At 42.6% G+C, this 20,506-nt stretch overlaps 1 protein-coding gene across 2 annotated transcripts in view; it reads right to left on the bottom strand.

The window, feature by feature from the left end:
* The window catches only part of GABRA5 (gamma-aminobutyric acid type A receptor subunit alpha5), a 56,912-nt gene that overhangs the window by 5,734 nt on the left and 30,672 nt on the right, over nucleotides 1-20,506 (bottom strand). For both annotated transcript variants that reach the window (XM_068681330.1, XM_068681318.1), the window contains exon 8: nucleotides 4,232-4,375. In XM_068681330.1, coding sequence (XP_068537431.1) covers nucleotides 4,232-4,375 — 144 coding nt within the window. The remainder of the gene's footprint in view (nucleotides 1-4,231; nucleotides 4,376-20,506) is intronic.

Below are 20,506 nucleotides of genomic sequence, written 5' to 3'. Positions count from 1 at the left end.
TCTGCAGGTATAGCTATCCTGAAGAGTTGAGGTAGAGGAGTTCTGTTCTTTTGGATGAAGTTTACAGACTCATTCACACTGAGAATTTTAGACTGAAAGACTGGAATAGCATAGAACTGCCTCACCTGACAGCCTGCCTTAATCTTTATGATTTCCTTCTAGAGTCTGATTTTCTGGTGAAATGGTTTCCTGACGAGGGATATGGGGATGGACAGGGGATGCTGTGAAACTGGGGAGAAAATCCCTGAGAAGCAACATCTAATTTCCTGCCATTTAGTGCAATTTTGAACCAGGGATGCTGAACATGCTGTGGTGTCACTTGCTCTTTATTTAGGAGCTCTCAGTTTGTGGATTACCAATAAAATATGCCAGGAGCAGCGGGGTCTACGTGCCTGTAATCTCCTTCTGAGTTGCTGCTGCACTGGGATGTGTTTGAGTCCCAGTGTCTCTGCTTGCTAAGGAGTGACGATGTGCATTATTGATTTTGACAGTATGTTTTCGGAACTGGAATAAAAAAAAAATCTGCACAGCTTCAGCAGAGCAACAAGATCTATCTTTTTCTTTTGATGAATACAGAAAATAAATGCCTATATTTTGATGTTCTTCCATAGCTAATTCTTACCTTTTTGTTTTCTTTAACCTACCAAACCTCTTGTCTCCACTGAAATAATATCACCTGGTTTTGTATTTGCTCTTCTTCCAGCTGCTATTTTTTCCTATTTTCCCTGTTGCCCTTTTCAAAAATGCCTGCACTAGGAACATCCTCTCCAGCAGACTTGGGGCTGGCAAAAAAAACAAAAACAAAAACAAAAACAAAAACAGAGCTTGTTTTTTAATGCCCTGGGATCACTGCTTGAAGTAATGTTAAAAGCTGCCTGAGTTGGCCTTTTGTTTAAAGAGAAGGAAATCCTGGCTCTGTTGGAGTGGCAAAATTCCCTCTTACTTCTGTAAGGCCACAGTATATCCTTAGATCATAAGCTTTCTTGAACAAGGGGTAATTGTTATTATAGGTTTCTGTAGCACTTATAGATGAGAGTCCTGCTCCTGGTGGGGTCCACTCACCACTGCAAAAACAATTCTAATCACAGATTTAGCACTGATGAAAAGCTCAAGAGTGCATTTCTTCCCAGAGCTATGCTACTGAGCTGCTGCTGGTCTTAAGTTTTTCTGATGCTTTAAAAGCTAATATAGTGGCTTTTTTTTGGTACCCAGGTAATGGAGTTCTGGAGACTGTGCTTACAAATTTTCAGGATCTCACATGCATTCTTCCAATGCCATTATGCTGGGATTCACAGGAGTATTTTAATGAGGATGGCCAGACCCTAGGCTTGTTTGGTTGCCATATATGCCTTGAATCAGTTTTATCAACAGTTCTGGCACAATCCTGATGTTAGGTCTGTGACACTGCAGTCCCAGATCATGCTGACATCCACAACATTTTGGTCCACAAGAGAAGCCTGTGTTATTTTGATAGTGCTGCACAGGAAACACTCATCTCAAGAAAAAGAAAAATAAATCAGACTTATTTGGTGCAGAATGAAGGGCTGATTTTTTGCTGTATTATTTAGGCTTTGGATATTTCAGAGTTTGGGCTCCAGCTGGCAGAATTGAAAAGAGTGGGTTTGTGTTTTGTTTTGTGGCACTGCAGATCCTAAGTTAGCAATGAGAGATTCTGGGTCTGGGCAACAGAGCTGGGCAACCATTTGCAGAAACCAGCAAGATCCACGTGGACCCAGATCCCATATCTAAATGCTTTCAGCAACGCAACAGCAGGATGCACCAGATGTTGGCACTGCTGGAAGCAGTGCGAGATGTCAAGTATCTTCTCTTCTGGGGGAATAATATTTGGGGATGTTAGCACAAAAAAACACACCACACAGGTGGCATATGTCAGAGCCATTTTCTGTGGCAAAGCTAAAATGTTCCCGATTTCAAAATTGGTTGGTGAATTGGGAGCTCCAGGATACCTTTTCTGAGAAGACAGATAAACATAGCAGCTTGGGTACAAAATCAGCAGAATCCCACAGGACTGCTGCAGGTCCAGTATTTGAAATAAAAAAAAAAATAAAAAAAAGTTAGAAAGAGAAGCATAAATGTCCTGTGACATATACAAGCATTTTGCCTATGCAACTGCAAGGGCTGTGTATTTTGACTCGTGTGTCAAAAAAATAAAAATAAATAAATAAATAAAGTAAAAAATCCCAGCAGTTAGATTCATGCAACAGCTATTTTTTTTTTTTTTTTCACATTCAAAAATGCAATAGAAGGAAGAAATGCCTTAGATGGCCATTCATAAGTAACCCTGATTTCTGGCCTACCACGAGCTTGATGAAGTCCAGAAAATCCATCGTGGACTGATGCTTTCCCGAGTGCAAAATCGGATTTTTGCATTTTGCTAATCCCCAGTTACAATCTGTGTCCTGCTCTTTGTGATCCACCCTGCAATCAGAATCCAGCCACCCCAGATGCAACCCTGGACATTAATATAAAATCTTGACATTGGAAAACAAGCATTTGTTAGCCTAAATCTTAGTGTACAGGAGGGAGGAGGCTACTGGGCAGCACCCTTGGGCTTTGGAGAGTGCGGCGTTCCCTTGGGCTGAGGACTACAAGGAGCTTTCTGAGGCAGACTGCAAGCTGGTGGTGGCCCGGAGCTGACACACTGGAGCACACGCTGCCGGGACTGGGTTGTTTTCTGGCTCTGAGGAGCAGGACAAGCTTGTAGGAGATGTCCCAGTACATCCTCTGGATCTTTTTTTTGGCCATGATGAAGGCAAGAGGGGAGCTGCCATTCATCGCAGAGAACAACGCAGCTATGATGGTAAACTGGTAAGGACAAAGGTGTCTTTCTTTGCTCTTTAATGGGGGATAGCAATATGTATTTGTCCTTTTTCTACCACGGTGGCTCCTCTGACTCTGACATCTCTTGACTTTTATATGTCTTTGCTTTAGAAACAGCTTTGTGACTGCTGAGTTAGGCAAAGGGAAGGGATGAAGCTCCACAGTGGTTGTGTGTTGTGGGTCCCTCGTGCTGCCTGAGGCAAGCTTCCCCTTGCTTTGTCTTGTGTTTGGAGAGTAAGAGACAAGCTCAACCACCCCCTTTACTGGGCACATTTGGACATTTTGAGTAGAAACATTTATGTGCCTTGATGCTTTGGTCAAAGTAACCTTGTGTGTGAGTGTAGTACTGCCTGTTTTCACATCTCCTAAATTTCCTGTGGATAGTAACCAGTTCCTAACTTGATCTATACCTCATCCTCTACAATCCTGCCCTCAGCTCCAAGCCTGTCATTTTTCACCAGGGATGCGGCTGCATCTCCAGAAGACACCAGGCAATTAGACCGGCTTTGTCATTGCTAATTACATTTCTTCCTGCCTCAGGGTGCCCCCCATTGCCCCCCAGGCCCCGCAGTGGAAACCTCCTTTCCCTTCAAGGCAGGCTATGTTGTTCCTGCGGGCTGAGGAGCCCTCACGCTCCGTGCCACTAATGCTCTCAGGACGAGTGCATTGTGTAACCTGGTTAAGCCCCTGTCCCACAGGGCCCCTGTGACGCCTGTCACAGCCTCGCCCCCCCCGGGACCCCCCCACCAATGCGCGCCCAGGGCTGCCCTTGCGTGGGGGCCTTAAGAAGCAAGGCGGGGACAGCGCACGTGGGTGCCTGGGCCGGGATTAAACCTTCTTTGCCTCCCTAATGCTGCCACATCTGGTGCCTCCACGTCCAGCTGGGGAGGAAACGGGAATCCTCGGGGCTGGCGGCTCCTCTCCAGCAGCGGGGTCCCCTGGGCACGCTGCAGAGCCACGCCACCGCGGCCACCTGCCCTCCTCTCCCTCCTCCTCCCCCCACCGTGGCCTCATCGAGCAAATCATTTTAAAGCGATGATTGAAATGGATCAAACGCGTGGGTGGTGTTTGCCTCCCGGGGTGGTTCCTCCCACAGGGAAATACGCCAGTAATAGCGCTGGCAGCCTGGGCAAAGGCAGCTGCCAAGAAGCTGTGTGCGGTGTCTCCAGCGCTCCTGTTAAATAGCGAGAGCTTGGATGCATCTTCTGCAGTGGCTTTGTAAAGTACCTAACAGCCAGCACAGGGCCCTCTCTGATTTAATACCTCTGCTAAGTAGCCAGGAACCTGCCTAGATCTCCCTAGCATCCCACATCCTACAGATGCATCCCTGTCCTCCCTGAAAAACAACCAGAGCCTTTCAGCAACCAGGGGGTGGAAATAGTCTGCCTACCTGTACTGGTGCTGATGTTTTCAGTTCCTACGGTCTGTCCCATCAGGTGGTACTGGTTAAGTCGTGAACCATCTTCTGCCACCACCACAGATGTTGTGGTGCTATTAGTCCACACATAGATCACTTCAGAATTGGGATAAGCATCTGTTGACATAGGGAAAAAGAGATGGTGATGAGTAAAAAACACCGTGTAATATTTTAGTGAATCCTTAAATGATAAATGGTGGGGAGAGGGAAGAATGGAGGAGTGAGAGTGAATGGAGAAAAACAAATAAAGATGATATAATCATGTTCCCATATGCCCAGCTCAAAAAATATTAGGTTGAAGCCTTCTAATATAACAGATGTGTGGGATGGTTTGTCAGAGGGTGGAACAGTGCAGGTATAAATATAATCCATCACAACCACTCGATTTGAGAGAGCAGCTCAGACCCATACTCACGTAGCTGGCAGCTCCTAAACCCCAGTGAGCTGCAGAAGGCATTTCTTGAAGTCCCCCCTCAAAAGCATTCGTGCACCTCGAGTGCCTAGGCAAGGGGGAGCTTCTGTGTCTCGTTCCATTTCCATGATAAAATACCAAGTGATGCTGTGGGCAAGCATGGGATCTGCTGTGTGTGCTGAGTTTGGGATATGTACACATGGCACATGGGTGAGGGGATGTGTGTGTGGGACGACTGCAGATGAAGGAAGCTGGGACAAGTGTGTGTGTCCCTCTGTGCGTGCATGTCTGTGACCCAAAAGAGCAGAGAAAATACTGAGGGGTGGGATGGCATGAAGGGGAGCAGGAGCTGGGTGTTGTGCTTACTGGAACAAACTGGTGGTGGTGCAGATGCACCTGCACACCTGGAGATGTGAACGTAACAAGATCTCTCTTACGAGCATTTGGAAGTCCTTGGAAATAAAGGTGGTGGCAGAACTGCCAACTCACTCCCTCCTCAGTAATGTTGCTGTTATTTTTTAAAGCCTTAACACCTGGAGTAATTAAGCTATTATAAAAGAATCTCATTTTTCTTTTAGAAGTACTGACAACGCTGTCTTTTATTTTTATTTTTTAAGCTTTCTCTGCATATTAAGTAAAAAAAAAAAAAAATGGAGCTGACTATGCTTTTAAATATATTTTGTTTAATTAAGGAGATCTCACACTTCTTACCTGAGCACCCTGGTTATTGAGAGCTTTCGGGTAACTTTACTGCAGGCATGTTACATAGGCAGGAGTCCACTGTACTAATATCTGGACAACATGCAAGGCTTACTTTCCCAGTGCGATGTGAAATGCAGATAGAGCTTGAAGGAGGTGAAATCAAATACAAATATCTCACTTTCTGCACTCTGTAACTAGTAAGTTGGTGGTGCAGAATGTTTTCTTCTGAAAAAACTCATGTCCTACTTCAATACAATCTAGTAGGCAACATCTGGTGGCCTTCCAGATAAGAACTTGAAAGGCAAAGGCAGGTGGCTATCTTGAAGGTTGTATGTACAGTGTACTGTCTCCAACAGACCACAAGTTTTGGTTGCCAGAGCCAGCAAGCTGTCTTGGAAAGCAGTGATGCCACAGAGGACTTAAAAACTTTCCCAGAGAGCAGCTCAACATGAACTTCTGAGGCACTGCAATGGGAAAAATTTGCTAAGGCAGCCCCTGAATTCATACAACCAGGAATGTCAAGCAGCAACTGGGAAGACATCCTTGTTCAGGTTAGGAGCAGCTGTAGCACAATGAGCTGCAGATCACTTGGATGCAGCAGGGAGGAAAGCAGTACCTTGTTTTCCTTGTTGCTAATCTTCCCTTAGCATCTGTGGGAAGTGCTACCAGAGGCAGAATGCTAGGCTGGGTACACCTTTGATCTGACTTTTTACAGCTATTCTTACATTGTTGTCCACACTTTTGAAAATCTATGGAAATAATGACAGAGAAAGATGGTTCAAAAGAGGGTCACAAGTATCTCCAGGGACTGGAAAACAAGTGTTATGATTTGCAGCTTAAGGAGCTCAACTTATTTAGCTCACTGACAAGAAGCTGAGACGTGACTCAATCACTGAGCATAGATACTTTCATGCAGAAAAGAAATCTAAGAACAGGGTGGATTTTTCACACTACTGACAAAGGGAAAAGAAAAAAAATCAGTGCCTGAAAGATGGTTTCAGAGAGATTCTGATGAAGAATAGGACACAATTTCCTAATTGGGGGTTGGGGTGTGATTAAACAGTGGATAGCTAATCTTCCAAGAAAAGACCATGGGCTGCTGTCACTAGAAATATAGAGGATGAGATCTTTTTCATCATACCTCTGACAGTAGCTTGTTGCTGCTGTGCTCATTGCTGGAGCTAATCCAAGTTTTGGAATTTGAGAATCTATGAATCCTCCATCCTTATTAGCCATGCAGCCATGCAGGACTGCCCACACGCCTTTCATATGCTTGTATTTGTAGCTGTGGAGTAAAATTACTGTAATTACATCTCATGATCTGCTTTGAAAAACTACGAAGGAATTTCTTCCCTACTGCAAAATATTTGCATCACAAAAAATGGTGGAATTTCACCTTTCCCTTAAGAGAAGAGATGCTCTCCTCATTTCAGAGATGATTACAAGTTTATAGCATTTTTAAGTAATTCCAAAGCTAGATCTGGAGAAAAGAAGTAGGAGGAGATGGATTGGTTTAAAAAGATGCTGCAGAAAACCCTCTTTCTAAAATGGGTTGTTGTGGTATATCTGGTATATGTTGTTCATATGCTGATAGCCCCAGTGAATGTTGGATTTGTGTAGGACACTTTTCTGTTGAAAGCACTGCAACCAAATTCCACTGAAATTGAGACCACAATGGGACACAGGCCAATAAGGTTTGAAAGGTATTCAGATGTATTATTTCTTAGCTCTACCTACCCTTGATGGTCCTAAACTAAGCCAGTGTCTCTGCTTTGAATTGCAGCCTTTATTGGGTAATTAAACACATGCACCTGTGCAAGCTTGGGGGCTCTTATCCTGGAGCAGCCCAGCACATTCTCAAGTAAAAAAATAGCATCTGTAATTCAAACAGAGGCTGGGAGGTGCCAAACTGCACCCAGACACACCAGATCTCACAGGCAATGAGGAATTTTACAGGAATTTTCTTCTCTCTGCAGTACAGTCTCCTTTGCTTGCTTCTGCTCTGACTTCAAAGTAACTATAATGGGACTGCAAGAGCTTCGTGTGTAGGAGCAGAAGGGTGGCTATTGATAGGGCTTGACAAGATAAGGGTTGCACATATCCTTATGGAGCCCACCCCAAATGGATGCATTCAGCAGTGACTTCCCTGCCTCCAAAGAAGTCTGTCACATTAGGAATAGGATGAATATACCCCAGACTACAGATAACCTGTTGCACAGGATTGTGGATATGACCTCTATCTTCCATGCAACTGTAAGAAAAAAAAGCCTGTGTTTTAAAAGGCTGTAATAAAGGATTTTTTTGCTTAATGCCTCACTCTGGGCAGGCTATGAGAATCTAAAATTCCTTGTAAGAAAGAGAAGAATTGAGAAAATGTCAAAACAGGAATGTGAATGTAAAAAGATGCAGCCACCCCCTCAGTCCCTAAGCACCCTTGAGAGGAATGTACAGCTCTGACAGGAATGGGCTACCCCACAAACCTTGGTGTGGCAGCAGAACCATTGACCATGTTTTCTTCCTGGTCATCTAGATAAACCTGTTGGTGCCTGCGTAATTGTACTACATGGATGTCTTCCTGCCTCAAACCTTCTGCTACACCTTCCCAGAAGCCTCAGACTCCAGTTATCCTGAGCTTGACTACCAAAAGCTCCAGCTCCACTCCCAATAACCCATGCAGTATAATTAGGCACAGTCATATTGAAAGCTGAAAGTGTGGGAGTAGTCTAGAATAATGTTATTTTGCTATCGGGATAGAGCAGCTGCTAATGGAGAGATGGTATTATTCACTGTCATACCAAACTGTAAAAACCTCCCTCTATTTCAGTAAAGCTCCCAGAAGGTTTCCAGTCTGCGTTGCTCACTGAAGGACTGAAGAACTTCAGCTCCTGCTTTCTAGAGTTATGGGAAAGGCTTACTGCTGATCAGGGAATGAGGCCCTCACCTCCTCTACACGGTGTTCACACTGAGCAAGGAATCTCCCAGAGACTGCCAGGAAAATGTAGTAAATGCTTTGGGTTAGCAAGCTAGAAGAACACTGCTGGTGTTGCTGTAAAAGCAAACCCAAATTCAAAGCCACTGAAAATACAATTGAGACTGCTTGGCTTTCATTCTAATTTAAGCAAGTAGGCTTCTGCTATTCTGAATCTAAATAATTAATTTGGTGTTCTTTACCATCATTTTGCTAGCTTGCCAAAGAAAGGGGGAAGCCTCATTCAATTATTCTTTCTCTTCTACGCTCACTCTTTCAAAAAGCAAGAAAAAAAGGTAGCAGTCGAGATGAACGGCTGAAAATACAGAGAGGTATGATGTTATTAGAAGAAAGAAAATGACAACAGATATATTTCTAGTGGGCATTTGATAAATGACTGCAGACTTATCACCTACCAAAATGATGAAATAAAGTCATTTCTTCTCTTATCTGTTTATTAATGAGTGGATCCATTTTTCTACGTTCCAACATCCAACATACACCGCAGTGAATATAAAACCCATAAAGAACTCCTTTGTTGTTTTTCCAGCCTCTCCACTATCTTCCTGCTCTCATATATCTGGCAAGGTGAGCATGAAATGGCCCTTCTTACACCAGTGAACAAAGGGCAGGCGAGCAACCACAGTAAACGGGAGGAAATACATTAAGACAGGGTCTAACAGAGCAAAACAGCCAGCTGGTAAGACCTAGAGGAACCTTGCCATTCATTCACCCCTTGCGGGGTGCCCTGTTTTCCCTTGGACAGTTGTACCTGAGCAGGAAAAGACACACTGGGACAACTGTCTGCATTGACTCATTGGCCTCTTTCAAGGTGTTTCTACTTCAGTTTTAGAAAGCCTTACAGTAAGGATTTTAAAAGGACAGAAATTAGATCTTCAGCTGCCCTCTCCAGTGAATGAAACAGTGTGAGTCACGCAGCACTCTCCCAGCGAGCAGTCCATCAGCAGGAAGTCTTCTTCTGAAACTGCTCCCACCATAGGAGCTAGCTCTACCTGTGGCTACTGACACACATTTTCCCTTCTCCCTTTTCTTTCTCTTCTACGTTTAAATAAACTCCAGGAAAAAAAAAAAAAAAACAACAATAATAATAATAATAATAATAATAATAATAATAATAATAATAATAATAATAATAATAATAATAATAATAATTCTTAGCTCCTTAAGTCAAATAAAACCAAATATGGATGTCTGAGTCCAAACTTTAGGTCTGTGAGACCCAGATGTATTTCTAGGACTGAATTTTTTAAGCTATAATCACCCACAAAAAAATCTACAATTGCATGCTACAATTAAACAAACTGCCTAGCCACAGTCCGTGACTGGATTTTTTCTTTTAGAAATACACTACTTAGAGATACCTAAAGAGATAACTGTAGAAATTTGACTCAGCTTGTTTTCTGTTTTACTCATTACAACTGTGCAGCTACATTCTTAGCTTTTACTATCATGTTTATTACATGCCTCAGGATTGTCAGACTGCCTGATTTTGGAAGCATTGCTAACCTCTGTCGAAGTCTCTTGATTGTGAAAACTGTACATAAATTGTTTTTAGAAACTCTAGTTATAATAGCAATATTCAAACAAATATCTATGTCCATCTCTCTGTCTAAGTATTTGACTCACTTAAAAGAGACCGTTAGATAACTCAATAGAGATCCAGATTTACAATCTTGCAGATTTCTGCAGGCAGTAAAACAGTGCTGCTAAGAAGCCATAAGGTAGCAGCTTGAATTCCAAAATTCAGGCTGGGTTTCTCCTCATCGGTGCTTGAATACTTTTTACCTTATTACACAGCACTGTCAATGTTTGCGTCTATACAGCTGAGGCTAGATTCGAGTTCTGTAATTGGAATTTCCCATTAAATTGAGTTGATGAGAATGAATCAGTGTACAAATGAGATCACTCTATAGGAAGAAGAAGTGATTGAGTAAAAATGTAAATTTAAGTATAAAAATAACAAACGGTTCTAAATATGCATGGACTAGGTCTAGGGGGAAATAGCTTTTTATAAAAGTAAGTTATTAAAGTAAAACAGTGATTTAAATTCTAAGAGAAATGTATTCACTTATTCAATGACTAAGAGCATAAATCAAGACTTTTCCATAGTGTGATGCTGAATTCTGCCGTTCTTATGGGAGTTTGAGGGTCACAGAAATTACTTAAGGGACCTGAAATCATCGGAATTAAAACCGACCATTTAAACTGGCATGAGCTTACAGCATCTTGATAAACAGCATGAATGACTTTGAATATATGCCATGGACAAGAAGCATCACGTAAATGAGAATCACTTAGAATCACAGAGTGGTTGGGGCTGGAAGGAATATACTGAAATCATCCAATCCAAACCCCTGCTCAAGCAGGGCCACCTAGAGCCAGTTGTCCAGATACACGTCCACACAGCTCTTGACTGTCTCCGAGGATGGATACTCCACAACCTCTCTAGGCAACCTATTCCGCTGTTTGACCACCCTCAAAGTGAAAATGTTTTCTTGTGTTCTGATAGAATTTCATGATTTTAAATTTGTGCCAATCATCTCCTGTCCCTTCACTGGGCACCACTGAGAAGAGCCTGTCTCTCCCCTTTTTATTCCCTCCCATGACATATTTATACAGATGGAATAAATCCCCTTGAACTTTCTCTTCTCAAGGCTAAACAGTCCCAGCTTTCTCAGCCTCTCACCATATGAAAGATGCTCCAGCCTTTAAATTTTATTTGTGGTCCTGCACCTGATATGTTCCACAAAGGCTATACCTTCCTTGTACTGGGGAGCTCAGAAAGGGACACAGTGCCCCAAATGTAAGTAGAAATTAAAAACTCAGAAGGAAATATACTTGGAATGGCATAATATCATCTAAATAGGACAAAAGAGGACCTACAAGGTCATCGTCATGGACTTAAAGCAACTCTTCTATGAAACTGATGAGAAAAGATAATAGGACACCATTGACTGTGAAATAGTCAGCAGGAATTTCAGCCTTACTAAAATGATCATTGTTTCTGTCCTTCCAGAATTTACAATAAAAATATACCTTGATAATATCAGCAGTATTTTAGATGTTTTCCCAATACAAAGTTTTATTCAATCCTTTTTTTTTTTTTTTTTTTTTTTCACATTCCACAGGGAATGGAATAGGATGCTTTAAAAAATGTGCTAGACGGGTCTCAAGAGACGTCATTACTAAGCAACACTAATATACTGTACTGATCATTACTAAAAAAATAAAGCCCTAAGTTAGATCGAAATGACTCTGTTTCAGAATGTAACTTATAAGTCACCTTAGGAAAAGGTGGGAATAGGAATGTGATAGAAGTGTCTACGGCTTGGAAATTAAATGGAAACACCGACTGCACCCACAAGGTGGTGTGAAATACAGAACTGAAGATGCCTGTGAAATTTGTTTTGAGACACAGAGTTTTATGATGTTCCTTCAGCTTTTCAAAGCAAGTGACAGGTGGAAGGTCCTACTTAATTTTAGAAATTCCAGTTCATGGGGGAAAACTCTAAATGTGACCCTACTTAGAGCTTAAAAACATAAAGCAAAGGAAGAAAAAAGCCTTGTGATTTTGCCTGAAAGAAACTTCGTAAATCTGGAGGTGTGATTCATGGTTAGCATAGGCAAGGCTGCTGACTGCTTTAATACAATAAATTAGCTATTTGCAAGCTGGTACACTAAATCACAGTCATACCAATGATGAACGCAATACAAATACTAATGAACAGTTGCACTGATAATTCACCCAGCCACAGTACCCTCCCAGGATGCTATTACACCACCTAAGAATAGCCCTGAGGTAGAAGTTGTGCAGAGTAATGCAGAGTTTCTCTCAAGGATCACTGTGGAGACCTAATTTGGCAACTGGGGCACTGCCCCTCAGAGAGGTGTGCATATTTGCCCTCATGCAGGCAGTGTCACCACCAGGACTGTTGGTGATTCGCTGCTCCATCCTGCATGCTCACATGGCAATGAGGAGCCATCAGAGCAGTGCATATATTCCCCAGGCACAGGAACTGCAACTGCAAACTGACTCCTTGCTGTGAAATCTGACAATGTAGGTACCTCATGCATGGCATACCAACCAGAGCTGGGATCCGCAGGCTCTGCTCAGAGAAAGAGAACAGCAAACAGGGAAAGTTTTTCCAGTGGGATACCCTGGACCACATCAAAAGGGCAACAGATGGGCACATTTAGACAACTAACCTGTGCCACCCATGCCATGGGCAGACTGAAAGGGGTGACTAAACAGGGGCTGCTGCTGGGTTATTTCATGTCCACATGCTCTGAGGCATAAGGTCATCTTCCCAAAGTACCTGCTCTCATCTGAGAGCTGACTTCAAGGAGCAGGTGATGTCTTCCTTTTTTTGCCCATTCTTTTCAATGCCCCTTCCCATTTCTTCCTTTTTTTGCCCATTCTTTTCAATGCCCCTTCCCATTTCTTCCTTTCACTGCAGTCAGTATTTATAACACAACATCCTCCTTTATTTTGGGATTTAGTCTCAGTTGTCTTGATCTAGAACTAATCCAAGAATGGATTCTCTACCATATGCAGTGGTGGCTGCACAACTAACTTTCATATGGAAGGGCTCAAAATCTGGTATTCTGGCCTTGATGTTTCCTTTTTTTTTCTGTTACGGCTGGTAAAAATATCTGTTGCAAGAGTAATACAGCAACCGAGCAGAAGGATGTGCTGGGATGACATTTAAAAATCTGAAATATCCTGGAACCTCCCTGACCATACGCTGGTCTTTGTAGGCCTGGCATATGGCAGTTCCAAATTGGTTGGCCAGTTTGAGTGCCATAGGAACATTTAATGAACTTTGAATTTTCAATCACTATATTAGGCAGCTATATTAACTGCTTCATTAGATAAAACAGCATGGTCATGAGGAAGACGCTAGAGATTTAATTTACTTTTTGCAAAGCAAATAAAAGTATCCTCCAAAGTGTGACTGACAACATTATTCACACTGCACAGTATCTTACTCTGTAAGCAATCTTGATTGCAGTGGTCCACTCATTTTGCAAGCTGCTGCTTAATATCAGCAAAGCTAATGAGATCAGCTCTCCAGGAGTATCGCTGGGGTTTCCTTTGAGAAATTTCCTTTCCCTTTGGGAAATGCTGAGTGAATGTTAGGAGGTTTTAAAGGGTGCTTTCAAAAACACGGTAGTTTTGGCCAAAACTTGCTTCATGGAGTGAAACCATGACCTTATCATAATTAATGGAAGTTCATCCCCACCCACTTCAGTGGCGCCAGGCACTCCCAGGCAGAACATCTACTGAGCTACCATTCAGAACATCATGATTTATGCATCAGTAGGGCCTGAAACCAGGCAAGAGTGATTAGGACTACTTGCAGAACTAAATATATGTCTTTGTTTCCGAAACTGGCCTCTTAATGAAGACATTTACAACTCTCAGAAGTACTGCTACACTAATAACACTGTGCGAATGCATAATCAATAGACAGGTAGAGGCAGTAGGCTGAAATATTATTGTTCAAACACTTTAACACTGCTCAGAGACTACAACCACCAGAACTTATTCTTTATGCCCAAGCTGCAGTCACTTAAGGCTCAGCAGTGGGATAACTCCCCAAACCCCAAGGTCAGAAAACAGATCCTCTTGTTCCCATCCTCAGCTGCTAGCCTCAGCTCAAACTTATCTGGGTTTTCCTGAACCCTGGAAGCCAGCCCTCTGGCAGGCATATCACTATTTTGTATACCATCACATGCTGCAGCATGATTGAAAATGTCAGGCACGCAAGGCTACTTGAAACTCTGAAGAGCATCGTCTGCTCCAGGGCCCTTCAGGGCAGCAGTGCAGAATGAGGAGCACCTGCAGTCCTGAGAACGGGTGCTGATGCGGAGACCCAGCAGCACAGCTTCTATTTCTGCTCCTGACACTGAGCTAGAGGGTGACCTTCTGGAAGAGACTCCAGCTTTTTCAGGCCGGGACTAGGCTCCTTTGTGGGGTCACAGCATAGCCTGGTATTTAGGAGAAGGGGACTGCTCCAGTTTGCTATGTGAGGGCAGCCACATGCTTGCTCTTCTTTCTCCCTCCCTGCACCTTCCACTTGCGTATCACCAAGGCTTTTTCATTTCCCTTCATAATGAACACAAAAGGAGTGTTTTGTTAATGGGCACAGAACCGCCCGAGGCCATCAGTTGCTGAACTCGGTGGTGGATAAAAGCCCTTTCCACTGGGAGCCTTTCTGAAGGGAGCTGGTGCTCGTCAGAGAAAGCCCCATTTTGCATGCATGTGTCCGTCACAGCACTAAAATGTCCCCTCTTTGGGAACCTGTCCCCTCTGGCCACAGAGACCCGGGCCCAAAGGCGCTTAACTATTCATCTTCCCTGTACACAAGTAAAACATTTCCTTATTGACAGCCATCAGCTGACCTATTTTAGTCATCTGCTTTAGGAGGAGATTAACCTGAGTGTAAAAATATCTGCTTCTCTCCCCTGACTATAAGAGGGGTGAGAGTGGTTAGCTCAGCTGTATATATTTACTCTGCAGAAATATAAATTTAGGAGAGAAGGATCTCATCTTTGCTGACAGATTTACTACTGGGATGCTTTCAGCAAAGCGGCTAGCTGGTAGCACAGGCTGGACGTGAGCAGACTTTCAGTGGACATGGTATGGGAATGGGGAAAAAAAAAAAAAAAGACAGCCCTTCAGGCTTTCCATCTTCCCTTCTATTTGTTCACCAAAGACAACCTGAAAAGACTACTTATTTTAAAGAAACTTGCTGAGCTCAAACTGCAGCATGCAGTAAATCACAGCTTGGGCTAACCTGGCTTTTGGTACAGGGGATGAGGCTAACATGGGACCCAGCAATTTGGAGGAAGGACTGATGGCTGACAAGAGACCGAGGTGTCAGGAAGGAGCTGCCAGACTGGAAACTGAAATCAAAGTTTCGGCAGTGTCTTGCAGCTTTTTTTTCTTTCTCCCAAAGCTGTAGGCAAGTCATTAATGTACTGCAGTAGCACTGGGAGGCTCTAATTGAACCTAGGGACCCATAACGACAGAGGCAATAAAAGCAGGTAATGAACCACTCTATCTTTGCTCAGAAGAGACTGTAATTGCTCTTTGCCTCCTTCATCCTCACCTGCAAAATGCAGGCAGAGGAGACCTACCTGCCTCACACCAGTATCATGAGAATGATTTCAGAAGCGTTTATGAAATGCTTACAAGCCACAGAAACAGCCACCTTAGAAAACAACAGCCATTAAAAACCTGGCGTGTGAAGCAGTGGAGCAGTTTTTACCCATTTGTCCCATTTACAAATAATATCCCATTTACTGGTGGCATAAACCTGTGATCCACAGCTGGCGACTTTAAGCCCTCACTGTGCTTTTGGGGGCATTACGGGCCAAATAACGTCTTCACAGGTTTGCACCCAAGGATCATTTGAAAGCTATAGATGCCTTAAGCCCATGAAGCAGAGAGTGTCTGCATGTTATTTTCCACTGCTGACAACTCAAATTGAATCACAGCTTTCCTGCAATCAGGCAGTTGCGCAGCTTTTAAATGTAGGATGTAATCTCCAGAGTGGGAAATACATGCTGATGCTTGTATCATCAGCAAAGCACCTGGATCTCCACACTGTTCCGCCACTACAGCATAGAGACCTCTTTTAGGCGAGGGGAAAAAATGCTGTTGAGTATCTCCACACTAGTTCCTCCCCCTGCTTGAACTTTTGTTTTCTTGAGCTCATGCCAGTCAAGCTTTTCCTCCTGAAAAACCTGCTGTGTGTGGGCCACCTCCTGATGAAGAGGCTGCCCACCAGGCAGGAGGCTTGCAAGCTTTCAGCCACGGCTGCTCAAGCAGCTACAGAAGATGCCGGCTGAGCCCCAGGGAAGCACTCCTAACAAATACAAAACCCAGTTTCGATAACCATGATCCTGCCTGCATGTTGGCCCTCCAGGCTGGGAGGGAGCCGAGCCCATAGCCATTGCAGCCCAGCTTTTGTGCTGACTACAAGCTGGACAGGGAAGACTTTTTTTCAAGCATTTATTCTGACTTTTCTTTTCTTCTCTATTATGAACCTAAGGGGAAAAAGTGACTGGCATCTGAACAGATGATCACAAAAAGTAGGAACTGACTGATCCAAACCCAGGCAGTGTTTCACAGGAAAATAATCGCACCCAGAGGATGGGATGGTAGCAAATGTTGCATTTTTAATGTATTTTTAAAATTCTCTTGGTGCAGACCTGAGTATACGTGATAAAGTCTTTGAAAAATTAATTAATGACAGTGACTACAAACTCCTAGGAGGAAACTAGCAGGTTCTCCAACTTTTTCTGGAAAGTCCTGAATGTATCATTGATGCAGGTGAAGGAAAACTGACTGATGTGACAATTTTGGGGAGCTTTTAGAAAGGGACCTTTTCACTTCTTTCACGCTAACAGGTACCACTTAGTTGGGAAACCTAACAAACAAGGGAGAAGCTAGGGCCATATTTATTGGTAAGTTCTGCTCAAGGACAGAGTCCCATAATAACACCTGTGGAAACATGGTGCACACAGTCCAGGCTCAGGAGACTACTTTTTAAATTCTAAGCAGATTTCTCTTGAGAAAGGCTTCTTAGATTTCTGAAATACTCAAGTATTATAGTATTTCCTTTTAAGCACCACGCTCCTTCAATCTCCTGCCCTTTGGGAGCTCCAGGCTGCATTGCTCCACATTTTGTATGGGACTGAACACAAGAAATTTGTGAAGCTGCTGACTGCACTGACTGTTTAAAATGCTGGACTGAAGAGGTACCTATGTTCTTACAGATGTGTGTTTGAAATGAGTACAGGCAAGCTGTACCACCTGTGAGATCACAGAAGTAATTATTGGTATAATCTACTCCACTCAGTGTAGAAGAAACAGCAAAGCTCCTATAAGATGCTTGCAGAAATAGTAAAGTTGTCTCTATACAAAAGAGCATTGCTGACTTCTTCATTAAGACTCCTTGAAAAAATGTGACTTCCAACATAAATAACTAATATAGTACCTAGAGGAAATACAACAGCTCGCTGCCAACATACATGTATGCAACACCTAACTGATCTACAGCAGCAACTGTTTCTTCTGAACAATGTATAACAGAGGTATCTAATCCTGAGCTGGCTACATAGAGAAAAATAGATTTCTAAGTTTCTCTGATGAAGGCAAAATGTACTTATCTACTTCTGAGTTAGTATTGCAGAGAAATAGGGACTTCTAAAATATGATTCATCTCATCCTTAGGCAGTAGTCAAAAATAGTTCTAATGAGCTGTACTACAAAAGTACTTACTTCCTTTCAGTGGCCATAAAGGGAGTCCAAACAACTAACTGATACAGTTGACTATCTAAAATTGTCGCAGACCCATTCTGTCCATGTTCTAATGTTTCACTAACAATGTAAGACTTTCAGTATGAGACAAACCACTCCGTTCATTCTGGAGCTGAGCATTTCCACATCCCAGAACAGAGAGGAGACACAGCAGATTTGGGCAAATCTAGTAGAGCCTAGTGGCTCTTGTGAATCCCTATGAATTTATGAGTGTGTTTCAGTCAACACAGTTCCATGACTAGTCATGTGTCCACAATTCCAAGGAATCTAAAGACAAATAACGGCAATTACTGTTAAGTAGTCTCAACCTTCTCCGCTAATTCTAAGGCATATATGAAAAATTAGTTCAGGCTAGATGACTATGCTTTACTACCTAAATTTAAGTAAAATTAAAACGCAGGTCCAAGCCACTTGTTTAGATTGCTATTGCCTGACACCACCACAAGCATCTCTTCCAGCATGTCTACAGACCCAGTCTTTAAACAACTTAAAATTAGCAGAGACAAATTACAGCTAAAATGGTTGTTGGTAACCAGTGGGAATATGTGATAGGAGGAGGGAGCTGAGAAATGTATCAAATGTCAGAAGTTTTAGTAATCAACTAGCTTCACCTTATTTTAGTCATTCAGGTGTCTACTGCAATGTAGGTATCTAAGTAAGAAGTGAAATGTAAATTTAAGAAAATGTAAAAGACTTTACCTGAGCAAGCAGCATACCTCCCTTGACTTCATCTAAAGCTTATGTAAACCACATAGAGGCCAAACTTTAAATGTCTATATTAAGTAACTTTTCCTTTAAATCACTAAATCTCAACCTAGTCTTGAACTTGGCCACTCTTAGCATTTCATTGAGAACCTCCCTGCTTCTCTCCATGTGCCATTTCCGAAAGCAGGCACCAACGCTTTCAACACACCTTATTGCCTATTTCAGCTTTAAGGAAAAGGCTCAGGAACCTTTTCTGGCCAGCTAATAAGGGCAAGTAATAGAACAATTCTGCCTCTCCATTTGGGCCTGTGGCTCCAACACTCCCTGGGAACAACCTGTGAAAACCTACTGAAGAGTCATTTCCCTTTTCTTTCAGTGTCCTAAAATCAACATCTGTGTGTTTTTTTTGTTGTTGTTTTTTTTTTTTTTTTTAATTATTTAATTATTTAATTATTTATATACAAGCCTTTTATCCACACATTTTGAGACTTTTTTTATCACACTTTACTAAAAAGGAATTTAAGTCTGTTTTTCAGATTCTGTTTTGAAGTTGTCCCTCCACACCTGCAGTTCTACAGCTTCACAAGTGCTAATGGGGGGAAGCACAAAATTGAGAAACTCCCTATAGGTGTCTTCACCTCAGATCTATCTCAGTTATTCCTGAGAGTTATGAAGAAACTTCACCACCAGGGGGATTTTCTTAAAAAACTTTTTTGGAGAAATGTCTCAGCAGCTGTAGGTGCATGGATAGTTTGTAAACAGTGAGAGCTTTACTAGAGCTGTCTCACTGCTGCAATAAGATACCTGGGATGCTGGTGAACCTCTTGCCCACTCACTACTCTGACTTCACCAGCCACCTTTGAGCAAAATAATTTGATCATGCCATCTGCTATACAAATATCCTGTGCACTTTTTGTTATCAAAGACCACAGAAGACACCATGACTCAGTATGAGCTGTTACAAAGGAAGATGTACAAAAACTATGTTAAATTCTTTCTTCAGATACTACAGATTTTACTTAGCACTGTTTTCTCACAGTCTGCAATCTCTCTATTCAATCTACAACAATCAATCTTCTCCATCCACATGGCCAAATGAAATTCATCAGGAAAAAAAGCCAGGCCTGTTTTTCCACAGCACTGCTTGTGAGCTAGGGGATCACATTATTTTAAGAATATTCATTAGAATCTCCACTTACTCTAAAAATAGTAGGATTTTTTTTTTTTTTTTTCAGTTGAGTGACTAGTGGGCAACAGATTCATGCATATATTTGTTCCACAACACAAGATAAATGTATGTACTCAGACACCACGCCTTCAAAAAGCAGTTGCCATAAATAGAGTCCACGTTACAATATTTGACATTGTCAAAGCACCAGTTAATGTTCACTAATAGCAATTAACTAATTCATCTTCAGGGCAACCCTGCAAGCTAGGTAAAACTGATATAATTAACGCATGAGTAAAATGAGATTTAGGAGTTAAGTCAGTTGCCTGGGCAGAGGCCTTTGTGGTCGAGTGGATTAGACATCTGTCTCTCCAACCAAAGAAGTTGAGTCTAATCCTTTTTCTGACATTGATTTGCTGTGTGACCTTACGGAAAGTCAATTAACTTCTCTGCCTCAGCTGCCCTAGCGATAATGATGCTTACCTTCCCGGTGACACATGGGCGTTTGGAGACTACACTGAACGATACTTTTAATGTACTCTTAAGGCCTATCAGTAGAAGAGGTGAAACGTTAAAGCTTCCTAGCTTTAACATCCTTGCTGTCTTATCTAATTCCTCCCTCCCACACCAAAAATAGCTTGAGGGCAAGAAGGAATTTCTTCAAGCTAAGACCCAGCTTGTGAAAACATGGCTGGCACCAGGAAGTGCCACCAGATCCTGTTTAGCCTAGAAATTTACTAGAGTACAGGTCAGTACTAGAAATACAATGGGAGTTTCGGGAGGGACTCTGTTGGGGAATGCAGTGATAGGACAAGGAGCAATGGCTTTAAACTGAAAGAGAGATTTAGATTAGATGTTATGAGGAAATTCTTCACTCAGAGGGTGGTGAGGCCCTGGCACAGGTTGCCCAGAGAAGCTGTGGATGCCCCATCCCTGGAGGT

This window comes from Anas acuta, chromosome 1 (genome assembly GCF_963932015.1).
Source record: "Anas acuta chromosome 1, bAnaAcu1.1, whole genome shotgun sequence".
NCBI lineage: Eukaryota > Metazoa > Chordata > Aves > Anseriformes > Anatidae > Anas > Anas acuta.
Note: the sequence above shows the minus strand (reverse complement) of the source record. Positions and strands in the feature narration are given on the sequence as shown.